At 35.8% G+C, this 14,117-nt stretch overlaps 1 protein-coding gene across 1 annotated transcript in view; it reads right to left on the bottom strand.

Moving 5' to 3' along the window:
• Positions 1 to 879: 879 nt before the first annotated feature.
• LOC110115545 (probable galacturonosyltransferase 6) overlaps positions 880 to 14,117 on the bottom strand; it is an 18,939-nt gene continuing 5,701 nt past the window's right edge. Inside the window, exons 6-9 of the mRNA XM_020848811.2 lie at positions 6,145 to 6,338; positions 5,651 to 6,008; positions 1,971 to 2,489; positions 880 to 1,462 (exon numbers count right to left, since the gene is read on the bottom strand). Coding sequence (XP_020704470.1) covers positions 1,187 to 1,462; positions 1,971 to 2,489; positions 5,651 to 6,008; positions 6,145 to 6,338 — 1,347 coding nt within the window. The 3' untranslated portion in view covers positions 880 to 1,186. The remainder of the gene's footprint in view (positions 1,463 to 1,970; positions 2,490 to 5,650; positions 6,009 to 6,144; positions 6,339 to 14,117) is intronic.

Raw genomic sequence — 14,117 nt, 5'->3', positions numbered from 1 at the left:
GGATGTTGGATCTACTATATATGCATTGCATCTGTTATGTCTTAAGTGCTCTAATTAATACTTACCTAGAGCTCTATCTCTCTTGTCAAGCAACTTTCATATCTATGCTCTATGCTGGTGAGAATTATCGCAGCATCCAAATGCTCTTATTGCAAAATTATTCTCTAAATCCAATGTGAATTTATTACATTCAGCAGGAGTAAGATCGATAGTTTCCAATTTCAAGTGTAAATTGGCGTTAACCGGACACAATGGCGAAAAATGATTCATGTAGTCGACCCAATATAGTGGGACAAAAACTTGATGTTGTTGTTGTTGTTGTTGTTGTTGGCACTTATGCCTATATACTGGAAAGGAGAGAAGGCCTAGGTACAATTGATGCCCCCAGCAAGATTAGAGATAGCCAGGCACAAGTGATACCCCCAGCAAGATTAGAGATAGACGGGCGGAACCATCCATAATTTTTAGGGAGGGCAAATTTAAACGTTAACTGTTGGCAGATATGTCGGGGGTCCACGGGGGCAGTGCCCCCTTGATGGGATCGAGCTGGGATAAATTTTGATTTAATATTTCTCTTTATATTTGGTTCATCGTTCCCTAACAATAACACCTCTACATAATATGTTTAATAATGCTGGTGGCAATTACCTAAAGACTGTAGTATTTTAAATTTTTTAGAAGGGGCAATTGCCTAAAAACTCTTGTAATAAAGACTAAAAAATAAATGAAGTGAGACAAATTATGTAAAGAATCATATAATATACATATAATTTTTATTTTTTTAGGGAGGGAAATTGCCCCCCTGAGCTCTAGGGGGTTCCACCCTTGGATAGCCTTATGACCATCCTGCTATATGGCTTGATATCAACACAACCAATATACAATCACAAACTAGCAAATCTTAGTAACAAAAAACAAGATATCAGTTAAGAATCGTACAAGTTCTTCTACATGAATTATACTGGCCTAACTAATCTTGCTGAACTACAAATGAAGTGAAGCCCTGAGACTTTTTTCTATCAGAAATTAGGTAAAATGAATTGGGTGAGCTATATTTCAAATCGGCTATGCAAGCAAAATATACATAAGAACGTTGAATTGATGTAATAGTAAATTAAAGCAATGAATGTTGCAGAAAAAAAAGAGATCAGGAAAGCGAGAGAGATTTAAGTACCGCCACCATTTACTATGGGTGAATGTTGCATTGCTGCAGGTAAGGATTTTTGAACTCAATGAACTTATTCCAGTAGCCCCTGTAGCTTGGGATGGCAATATCGAACCATGGCTTCATGAGTCCGCTGTAGTGGATAACTGCTGCCCTCTCAATATCCTTACTACTTAGTGCTGAATCGTGCCCAAGGCCTATCAAGTGCCATCGTCGATCCAGCACAACAGTGTTATTGTAAAATATAACCTGGCCCAATGGCAAGCTCCCTGCTTTCCACAGTTTCTTCCCTATTCCCTGCAAAATCATGCATGTTAATTTGATGCACGGCTGAGATCATAAACGTTAACAAACCATCCAACGCCCTCCTAAAAACTACCAGATTTCTGGTAGCTTAAGGCTTCGTTGGGAGCGGCTTTCTTTCTGCTTCTTAAAGTAGATTTTTAATACAAAAATTTTAATTTTTTAACTAAAATGTCATTTTAAGAAGCAAAAAGAAAGTTGTCCCAAATGAGACCTAAATGATTAAATATTGATCATGCTGGTTAAAACTGAGAAAATATACATTTGCTAATACTTTCTCCAAAAAAAAAAAAAGTTTCAAGTGATGTGGCACTGTTGGAATAACTTTTTTAAGCTTCATCTCAACAGTACTACATCAGTCAATACTTTTCTTTCGGCAAATTTCTGCGGCATCTACATCAGTCACTTCACACCTATAATATTGATGTTATGGTTTGACATATTATAATTCTAATTACAGTATTTTTAAAGAAAAACTACAATTTGAATTGGAATGGCTTACCACTTGATGCCACTTATTGAACACCTTCATTAATTTTTTTTTACGCCAGGCTTGCAGGTCAAATATATTCATACCAAAAGCCCATACACAAGCTTTGGGATCAAAACTTTTTGCTATTGTTGAATCACTGAAGTTAACAAGCATTTTCAGAGGCTGAGATGAGATATCATTTGTACATGTATCCACAACTCCAACAACTTTGCCCCTCATATCTACACTCCACAACCTCCGCAAGTCCTTTTGCACCACCACATCGTGGTCCAAAAGCAAAATTTTGTTCAGCGATGGAAAAATCTTGGGCAAATGGAAACGAAGGTGGTTGAGGGGTGATGTGTATCTTTGGTCTGAGATACCATGCTGCACAAATGTTAGACCATAATTTGAAGGAAGCCATTCAAACTCATCCATGTTCAGTACTTGAATTGTGGCTTCTCTAGGTGGGTTCATCAGAAACCACATCATCATTGCCGGGAAATTAATTGAATCAGTAACCACATGAAAGACTATTTTCTCCTGCTCCTGCAAAAGACAATTTTTTCTATAAACACAGGAATTCTTAAAAAATTTACTCCGAAAATGTTTGGATAGAAGAACTAAATATATAATCAGTTGATGCAGGTGAGATTAGGTTCTCAAACTCGCCCAGCAATGCAATTGGGGTGACAGTGCAGCTTATGCCATTACAAGTAAGGCCAAATGTTGCATAGAATAAAAATGAAATATTGGACAAAAGCCTAATTGATAACCCTCTGAAAGGTGGATTGAATGATTAAATGAAAAATAAAACAAGGCATTTAACAGTGGAGAAAGAAAATGATGCATGGGCAAATCAATGAATAGCAAGCATCTAATTTGCATCTCTGATAGTTTAATTGGTGATTGTTTATTTCTTACATTATTTAGATTTTATCTAAAATGGGGTCAGCCATTTTCTATAAAAGGTGCTCTAGGGCATACTATAATCCAAAGAATTTTTAGATTTTTTTTGGCCACTAACCTCCATAAATCAACTTGATTTCCCACCCATCTGCCTCCACTCGCTCTCATATCCTCTCTAGGGTCACTTTTCCTCACTAGCTATTCTCTTGGGCAATTCCTCTTGTCGTTCGTGCAATTCCTCTTACTTGTTGTTTGCTTATTACACCTTTCCATCTCTCAGAATACCTTTTCTCTGATGCTCGCCCACCGCCTTCCTCTCCCTCTCTTTCTTCAGAAATCATTATAAGATCATAAATAAGATTCTTTATTTTATACCCTGGACATCAATTATGGTAACATAAGCATGGTTAACATACCTGGAAGTCACTTTTCTCTTCAAACTTCAAAGATTATTGATTCCCTTCCCTGTTGTTCCTCATTGTGTTTAACTTAGTTTCTGCATTGCTACGGTGAAAGAATTCCAAACCTAATCCTGAGTCTAAATCTAAAATTTTATTTAAGTAACTCACCTGCTGAAGCTACAAGTTTATTTGATCTTTCTTATCCTCTTAGTCTCGAGAAATTATCAACTAGGACTCCCTATTCACATGTTATTCAACAAGATACTGATTTTGTATCCAGTTTTATGTTACTAAATTAAATTCTTAAACAAATTAAAGGAAGAATCAATTGAAGAAAGATGAATTAAAATTGCCTATTGTACTCTTTGCTGGTAGTTACATTCATGCAGGCCTGTATCCAAGATGCTTTTGACATCAGAAGTAGATGGATCATACTACCTAATAATTATATATTTTGGTCTAGTATACTTAACAGAAATTCAGCTTCCCAAAATGCTTATTTTTTTTTTCTAAAAATAGGTAATTAATATAGCTGGAAGATCCCTTGGATTTTGTTGAGCCTTTTATCATAAGTTATTTATCTGTTTGTCCAAGTGAAGTTATCCATCCTACTCCTAAAAAGCTTATAGATGATTTTTCATTACTCCTGAATGCACCATATCTAGATTATGTTACATTAGTTTCATCTCATTTGTATGATAGATTTGTTGACCACAAAAAATTAAATTTCATGAATGTAGCCGACCCCACGTAGGGGGATAAAAGCTTGTGTTGTTGCTGTAATGATGAAAATGTAATAGCTATTATGGCGTTCATTTAGTAATTAGGATAACAATGATGAATATTATATTTCTCTTCCTCCCTCTTTCCCTCTTATATATATATATATATATATAATCTTGTACTAATTCTTTATTTTATATTTAGTATATCATCAAGCAAAGCCTCGGAGCATTCTTATGTGTTCAGAAAACTAAAACATATTGCATTTATAGTTGCATTGCCTTTCAACATGAAAGCTAGGCACATTTTTCAAGTTGTGAATCTATCATCATATAAAGGCACTTTTTATCCTCCAAATTTACTGCATGTGATAAAGTTTTTACATTTCTAACAATAATATCTAAAGTTCAAAATAGTCCCTCGAATATTCCTATGTAGCTAATTTAATCCTAGAATATCACAAATCTCTAATTTAAACCATCAACTATACAAATTGAACTTTGAAAATATAGAATCAGTTTCATTTAATCGAGGGATTGCATTAGAGAAATGTGATATTTTGAGACTAAATTGACTACATATGGATGATCAATGGATTATTTTGAGCTTCTCCTATATTAATATTATGCAACTAGCTCCTAGCATATCAGATTTTGAGTTGATTCTATTTGATGAGAATATATTAGATCTTTTATGCAAACAATGTTACTATATTTGTTTGAGTATGTACCTTGATGTATGCTTTTTGCTGATGATAATCTTCTTGTTAATGAGACTAGAGAGAGAGTTGAAGGGAAAATTAAATTATGAAGATCAACCTTAGAGTCGAAAACAACCTTTATCTGATGATTTGTGGACACTCTCAATCACATTCAACGCATTTCTTCAAGTCTGCAAGACGAGTACCTTTACCAGAACTATTTTAAGGAGAGTTCTTTATACGTTGGGAATTTCTGGATAAAATATGACCCAGACTAATATGCATAATCGATAACATGATTTATTAGTTGGCATATTTAAGTAAATTTTAATTATGCTTTTTACTTGTTTATAATATATTTCTATAAATGGCTAAAAGTTTACCTGAAATAAAGCATTTTATACAATGAAGATTTATTGATTTTTTTCACCACATAGCCCCTCAAATTCAGTAATCCTTCAACATCATCTGACGAACTCTATCACAAAATCATTTTTCCTCTATTGCTATTATCTACTGTAATTGCTCAATCCCAATCTTTTGCTCACCTTTCTTTTGATCTTTATCCCACTAACTTCCTGTATCATTTTCTCAGTCACCTAACACCCTTTTCCTCTCCAAAAACCTCACTTTCTTCTGATTTCTCTCTATCATTCTCTTCTCTCTCTTCTCTCACTCTCACAACATCTCTCTCCCATGCCTCTCTCTCTCTCCCTCTATTGATTTGCTTTCTATCCTTTTCCTTCTCCCATGCCTCTCTCTCTCTCTCCCTCTATCGATTTGCTTTCTATCATTTTCCTTCTTCTAAAACCACAATCAACTAAAGAAATCACGAACCTTTGATTTCTATTCTACACTACATCACCTAATAGGAATAAATGTGCTCTAAGTTAATCTTTCCGGTAAACACCAGAATTCAAATCATAGTTTGAATGCATGCATGTCAAAAATGACATAGAATTACACTTAAGTCTTACCATGGAATTCGCAATGGTTGAGTTCACCACCGCAGCACATGCTAATATGTTGTCTGAGAAAATAACATAATGATAAAGATCTGCGTTCTGAACCTTATGGCTGTATAGCTGTTGGCGCTTTTCAGGTGGCAGAGCAAAGTACTCTGTAGTTAGTCTCATTGTCAGGCAATGAAGACCTTTAGGGAATGTACGTGAAGCAAGCTGAATAAGATAAGAAACTTGATTTGTCTGTGCCCTGAGTTGTTCTTCAGTGTTATATGACATGGCACGCAATTTTGATGCCATTGCATTGCAATCTGGATAAGCCTTGTTGGCTTTATACAAAGTATTTTCCATTGCTTTCATTTTCTGCAAGGCACTGAAAAGATTTTCTACCTCAATAGGGAAATTTTTTTCTATCAAAGATACGAGCAATTGTTGTTTACAGTATGAACAGCAATGAACATAATGCCAAAGCTATTTTAAATTTCAAGAGAGCAAATATTGAAGGTTACCTCCTACGCAAATCAGAATCTTTACTGGCGTGACTAAGCACCCTCTCGATTTCTTTTATCCTCAGTTTCAGCTCCCTCGCAAGGTGGGAATTGCTGCTTGGTTGTGCGAACTGCAAGAAAGCCCTGGCTGTGATTATCTGATCCTCCAAAAACCGGATCTTTTCATCCATAACGGGCCTTGTTGAACTGCGCTTCTGGAACCCAAGAAAAATGAAAAAAAATAAAATTTACTTGCCAACCTAAAACCAGTAAGAATAAATATTTTATAACCAATAGGAAGTTGTTTAGGAATGTTCTTAATCAAAAGAGAATTATTTAGAAATGTTTAAATTACAATTGAGAGAATTATTTAAGCAAGAGATCTAATTTAAATTCAAAATCTAAGGAGTTATTTAGGGAAAAGGAGGAGGAATTATGAGGGGGGTTGTTTAGGAAAGTTTAATTACAATTGGAAGGGAATTAATTAGGGAAATAAATATAATTTGAATTCAAATTTAAAAGGGAATTTGTTACGCTGGCCCAGGAGGGGCCGGCTGGACCGGTTCGGGTCTATTCCAGGCGACGGAATAGACCCAGCGGATGGCCTGGGTTGGGCGGAAGCCTTGTGGAGCCCATTATGGGCTTAATGCAAGATTAGGAGGGAAATAATTTGAACTAAGGGCTGTTTAGGTATTTTGTAATATTCCTTTGTCTTTAATTAGGAGTTTTGGAGGGATTTGGGGATATCTTGAATTTGAATGTATTTTGGAGATCTAGGTTTTCTTGTTCTTGGGCTCTAGACTACTACAGCTAGAGATTTGGAGAGTTTTTTCCATCCTCTCGAAAATTATATCTTGCTTGTCTTTTGCATCTACTAGTGGAATACAATCATTTGCAATTGTTTTCCTACGCTTTCTCTCAGTTTTTCTCAGATTTTCCGCTGTTTTTCACTGTTTTCCTGTGCGGGACAGCAACTGGCTTGGAGAGTTGTTCTAGAAGTGCAAAGGAAATACTGGATCTCAAGTATTTCCTATCAGAATTATTAAGGGAAAGGCGGTTGATTTGGGAGGGATTATGATGGGGACATCATATCATGGAAAGTATGTCAGAGATGTGGTTGTCGATCTATAGCCACGATCGCGCCGATCTATTTTTGAGTTATCATATGTATTTGTTTTATTTATTTGCTTTATGTATTTCCCTTTTTATCCCTTACTTAAGAGTTTGTCATATGTAAGCCCTAAGGGCTAAGTCGTCTTTTATTTTCTCATTCATTTTATGAGGCTATATATAGCCCCCTTATATTGCTTTTGAGTTCAATGAATGAATTATAATCAAATTTCTGCATATTGAGTTCTTGTGAGAGATTGAGAGGTTTTGGAGAAAAATCTCTTGGAGAGGGAAGCGGATCACCCACCAACCTTGAAAGAGTCCGAGCTCGTGGCTATTTTCATCTTATTTCTTTTCCTCTTTCTCGCTCCCTTCCCCTCCATCCCCACAGCCCACCTAAAGCCCTAAATCGCCGTCCACCTCCACAAACCCCCACCGCCAGCCAACCATAAGCCTCTACCTTTTCTCCTCTTGGATCACACCCTAAACTCCCCATCTCCCGACCGACCCCCATCTCCCTCTCAACAAACCGACGGCCATCCAACCCTAGCCGCTGGCCCCCCTTGGAATTTCCCCATTAATGCTTGCAATTAAAGCCTTTCTAAGTAGGTCTTTATATTTTAGGTAACCCAATTAATTCACAATTCAAATCTATTTGAATTTGAAATTGTTACCTAAAATATAAATTCTATTAGAGGAAAGTTTCTAAAATTAAATCCTATTTGAATTTAAATTCAATTGGATTTAATTAAATCTTTCCAAATTCCTAATTCCAAAACAAGCAACCCTTGATTGTCTTTCCCCAATTCCCTCTCCCCTATTGAAACCACCGGCCCCTCTCTCTCTCTATGCCACCAACCCCCCTTCATTACCCCATTTGATTTCTTTCCAAATTGCAATTCTCTATCTTTGGGAAGAATTCAAAACCCCTCCCTCTTTCTTACCCGCCCCTCCCTCTCACCTCTTGCCCATTTAATTCTTTCCAAACTTAAGAATTAAATAGGAAAACAAATTCCCAAGTTTCCCTCCATCCTTCCTCTCCAAAATCTGAATCAATTCCTTTCCCAAGCTCCCACCTTTGGCTAGCCACCTCTCACCCTCCTCCTCTTGAATTCGTGAGAGAAACTTCTCTCTCAAGGGAAATTTTTAAGGAGAGCAAAGGACGTCGTCTACAACACCTTCAACCCTACGAAATCGATGCATGGCCGATCCCGATCTTGACTTCGGTTTCGTCTACAACGAACAAGGCGTCGTCGACATCCTCCGGTCGCCTTTCTTCGACGACAACCTGGAAATACACAATTCCGTCGAGGAGTACTTGGATCCTATCATCTTCATCTTGTCCACAAGCCATCGAATAACAGCTTTCCACCGTTAAGTGGCAAATCAACACCGTCCCGCGACGAGGGTGAACTTTTCCTCCTATTCACTTTTCTCCTAATCTTCTTCTCTTGTAGGTTGTGATTCAAGCATAAGGAGTCGTGCAAAGCTATCTTCCAATGCTTAGTAAACGTCAGACATGAGTTTGATTTTCTATACTTTCTAATCTCATTATTAACCTAGGGATGCTATTGAAAATCTACTTAATTTGCATATGTTGAAATTCTAAATGTTTTAGTGATCTTAGCTTTTAGCGTGTGATTTGGCCCAAGCGGAGTCACCTCTCTTTTTGTTTTCTATTATCGTTTAGTAGCTAATATTTTAATTATTATTGCTCTTATTCCAAAACGTGCAAGTTATTAACACATCCATTTAAATCATACTTAGTCCTGCATCATATTATGAGAGCCTATTTAAGGCTAACAATAGAGTGATTTCAAGAGGATGTTTTGGAGTTTGTTGAATTTAGTTTATTCGTAGGTTATTTAGTCTGTAGCCGATGGCTAGGATTTTGGGAGAGCCGGATCTTCCTCTCCAATTGAAGATTTAATTGTACCTTATATTTCTCTTTATAGTTCTTTCAGTAAAAATTATTGTGGGGCATTCTTCTTCCCAATTTTTCGTATTTCACCACCTGATTTTTATGAAAAGTGCATCCACTTCCTATCAAATTGATATCATAGCACTTTTTTGGGACCTATGGCGGCAAAGAAAATTGATGCCTTGGAAGAGCATCTTAAAGAAAAAGTTGGCCAACTCAAATCGGCGTTTGAGGATAGAATGACATCAATGGAGGAACAAATTTTCAACCTAGAATGATAAGGAAACTATTAGAGTTTCATGCCCAACCGACATCATCGGAGGCGAGAGCACCGTTGATTGGACTGGGAAGTGGGGGAAACCCTAATATAGGGACAATGAGGAAGGATAGGGAAGTAGAAGTTTTGGGGGAAGAAGAGGAGATGTCATCTTTGAAGCCACTTCCAAGGAGGGGAAAGGATGAAAGAGAGATTTTTGGTGGAGCTAAAAAATTTGGAAGGAGAGAAGATGAGGAGAAGATGTAAGCACCATACATGGTTCACCCACTCCCAGAGCAATATCGAGAGGTGTTCAAGCCAGTTCAGGGGTTGCCTCCTCCGCGGGAATGCGAGCATGCGATCATCTTGAATGAAAGAGTCTCACCCTATCAATGTTCGTTTATGCCGTCATCCCCAAATCCAGAAGGATGAGGTCGAGAGATTAATTATGAAGATGCTAGAGGAAGGGATCATTTGACCTAGCAATTTTTCAGTCCAGTACTATTAGTCAAGTGCTTCAACAACAGTTTCCTTCGTTCCATCTTGAGGAAAAGGTGCACTTTGGGAGGGGAGTAGTCATGGACCAGCCGATTTGATTGGGAGGGAATCAGGAAGTTTCCTAAGCAAGAGGGAGTTATTTAGGAAGGTTCTTAATCAAAGGGGAATTATTTAAGAATGTTTATGTTAAATCTCAACCTTACGATCCCAAAGATATCCACGGCTGTGAACAGTAATCCGTGGGAAGACTACATGGATAGCATTAATTCCTCCCATTAATTTAGGAATAATTGTATTCTCATTATTATAAGAGTTATTTGTTTCCTTATCGATACACCTTGTATAGATCTATAAATAGGGAGTAGATTGCTTAATAAAATTTAAGCTTTTCCCTCTCAAATTCTCTGTTTCAACAGTTTAAATTACAATTGGGCAGGAATTATTTAAGCAAGATATCTAATTTGAATTCAAAATATAAGAGGGAATTATTTAGGGAAAAGGAGGAATTAAGGAGGGGATTGTTTAGGAAAGTTTTAATTACAATTGGGAGGGAATTAATTAGAGAAATAAATCTAATTTGAATTCAAATTTAAGAGGGAATTATTTAGGGAAAGGTGGCTGATTTGGGAGGGAATTATGAGAGCCTATTTAAGGCTAACAATAGGGTGATTTCAAGAGGTTATTTTTTAAGTTTGCTGAATTTAGTTTATTCATAGGCTATTTGGGCTCTAGTCGGTGGCTAGGGATTTTGTAGAGCCGGATCTTCCTCTCCACTTGAAGATCTAATTATATCTTGCATTTCTCTTTATAGTTCTTTTAGAAAAAATTATTTTGGGGCATTCTTCTTCCCAGTTTTTCATTTTCATCAACTGATTTTTGTGAAAAGTGCATCCACTTTCTATCAGGTTACAACTAGGGCATTAACACATCAATTGACAAGAAAATAACGAATAAGAAATACAATTAGGACTACACCAAATCTCCACTCCTGTATAGGACTTCTCCAATGAGCTGCTCGACTCCTTTAGATTTGCTTGAGAATAATGTGAGGGACTTCGAGAGTGACAAAATGTAAGAGGGAATTATAGGGAGAGAGAACCACAGAGGGTGAGAGAAAGAGAGAGTTATTGAAAGAGATAGAGAAATGTGAAGGGGAGAGGGAAATAGAGAAAGGACTACATGTAGGGAGAGAGGGAGATATTATGAGGGAGAGAAACTGATGAAGAAAATGATATAAAAAATCAAATAGAATGAGAAGGCGGAAATGAATGCCAAAACTGAGGAAGGAAATGAATGCAAGAACCGAGGAAGGAGAACGATTGTCAGAACTGAGGGGTAGTTCCTCCTAGTATGACTATGAACAAGCATGCATTTCTTTTTTAGGATATCATGGGTTTTATGTGCGCAGAAAGTTAGAATGATGTTCCTTAGCTTCTCTTTAAACCATCTAAATCCAAAGTTTAGCTCCCATTTTGGAAGAAGAACTACAACTTACTGGGGTGGAACCAACAAAAGTGATAAACACCAGATTCAAATAAAATCAGGTTAGGTTTCCAACAATACCAGTATCATAGGATTCCAATAAGAGATGAGAAATTTATGCCCAAACCAGTGACAAACTTTCAAAATAATTTATAGATTTCAGATTTCAAACCGCTTATTTGATGTAAAACTGAAACTTATATGAATGTAATCGAGCAAAGTGAGAAAAGCGGAAGATGTAGGAGATAGAATTAGTCATCCAATGATCACAAGATCAAGTGATTCTAATGTGAAAAGAGATCTAAATGCTCAAAACAGTGACAACGTATCAGAATAATTTCTAAACTACACATTTCAAACTTGTCTTTTCTACACAAAAATGACAAGTCATCGGATCGAAAGCAACCAAAAACATTAAGGTTGTAGAGGATTGAGTTAGCAATCCAACTATCACAAGATAATATGAATTCATCGATATCTAGTTTATTGGGGAGAAAGTCCACCATTAGTTAGCATGATTAAGATACAAAGCTTCTTCTTAGTTCTCATTGGTTTCTAACAAAATAACAAAAATAACACTCTCCAAAGGAGAGTCTTCACTCAAGAGAGTTGATTAAACCCATCAAGTCATTTGATGCGCACACCAATAGCCTACTAAATGTCAAATTAGATATAGAGTTAGTAGTCTTTAGTTAATCAATATTTATCAACTTAGTGATGCATAGAAGTTAGAATTTAATTTAAGTGAGTTCTTTAGCAAATGTTCACATTAAGATATTCCTATAAATAGGCATTATATCTCTTTCAAGACTCAATTGTTTCAACAGTTACAGAATTTACCCCCTGAGAAATTTGTTCATCCCTCCTCTAAGTTTCTTGGTTTATGCAATGATTCATCTCTTTCTTTGACAGCTTTAGAAAGCTACATGAGATAATCACATATCCATTCGAATGGTAAATCTCTTCATCTTAGTTTTGTATTTCATTCTTCCTTAAACCTCTTGCAACATTCAGTTACATTCCCAAAACTATAAATATATCTCCACCATAAATATCTTGAGCCAAAAAATCAAATTAGGTCATGGCCATGTCAACAAAAGTTATCATGGAGAAAAGTTGGTTCATTCCAAAACCCCTAACCCAACTATCAAAAGAGGCCAAGTTTAGGCAAAGCTTCAAATTCCTCTAACCTACTCCTAACTCGGCCTAGCCAGCTCATTGCCTACTGACACAAACATAAAACAAAATTATTTCTCAAATATTAAAGTGATTTTACTAAGCTTATGTCTCATTATCCTCTCCTCTATTATTGATGCTCCTAGCATGAATCAGATATCATGGCCAACTTTTAAAAATATTCTTCGATGATGCAAGGAGTGAGGCTTTGAGTCAATATTCATAAAGTTTACATAAACAATCTCTCATAAAATAGCATTTACATGAAGTAGTGTTTCTATGCCAAATAATTAATGGATATGACTCCATCTAAATACTATATTCATGTCAAGCACTCAGACAAAACATAATAACTTTTAATAGGGATTCTATTTAATGAACTGGATGAAGTTAAGGCATGTTCCAATAGAACGAAATCGGCAGTGCTTATGACATAATTTATAAGAATCATTTGTTTAGGCTTATAAAATGGGAAAAAAAAAAAAAAAAGCTACTGCATACACTAAAATAATGGAAATTGTGTAATTATCTTCATACATTGTATAGGTGAAAAGGCTAACTTTATTTTATTACTTGTTGACCATACTATGTCACTAACTTTGATATTGCTTTTTCTGGTTTATTCTGAACTCTAAATTTGCCTTATAAAATAGATAAAATGATCAAAATGGTTCAAAACTATAAAGGACCATTTTGATCCCTAAAAGTCTTTAAAAAGGAATCAAAATAATCTCATGACGGGACTATTTTGATTCATCTTTAAAGAGTTGAGGGACAAAAATTACCATTTAATATAGTTGGAAATCTTTTTATCTTTCGTAAATAGTCAAAGGGCCATTTGGTCCTCTCTTATAAAATATATGACCTACAATACTTGTACAAACAAAATCACAAAAGAAGTCTGGAATCATTAAAACTCTTGTTTCTCTAATGTTTTTAGAAATGCACACCAACAACTGGAAGTGCATTGAGGTACGATCAGATTCATTCAAAAAAATCTTCGATCTAAGGCATGGATACAAATCAAAAGCATCGCAAAATACCTAGAATTATGAGAAAGAGCAATAACATTAAACTAGGATAGGAGATTGTATTTATGTAACAGGGAAGCATGCATATCAAATATCCAAACTAACTATAAGTTGTTGGTTTAAAAGGAGGTATTTGTAACAATCAAAGAAGTTCACTCAACAAAATCACAATTTATAAACTCCTTGATAAAGCATGGAATTTAATGAACGAGCAAAGAAGGATCCAAGTTAAAAAACTTAACTGAAAGATGAAAATCTGCTCAACTATATTAAGGATCCAATTAAAAATTTGTTGACAATAAACTTAATTTTGCTTCCTGAGCATGCCAATTTAAGCACAAGGTTGCAAACTCCAATATTTTGCAATAGAACAAAGTGTTATTCTCTTTTGGGTGTCAATCATTCACTTAGTTTTGTTACATACTGGAATATTCACGGCAACAGAGAGATGATGAGTTTAACGTCCTAATTTTATACGAAAATGAGAGAGAGGTGCAAGACTCATAAGATAAGTCAGAAT

This window comes from Dendrobium catenatum, unplaced genomic scaffold, assembly GCF_001605985.2.
Source record: "Dendrobium catenatum unplaced genomic scaffold, ASM160598v2 fragScaff_scaffold_651, whole genome shotgun sequence".
Classification (NCBI taxonomy): domain Eukaryota; kingdom Viridiplantae; phylum Streptophyta; class Magnoliopsida; order Asparagales; family Orchidaceae; genus Dendrobium; species Dendrobium catenatum.
The sequence above is the reverse complement of the archived record's forward strand: the minus strand, read 5'-3'. Positions and strand labels throughout refer to the sequence as shown.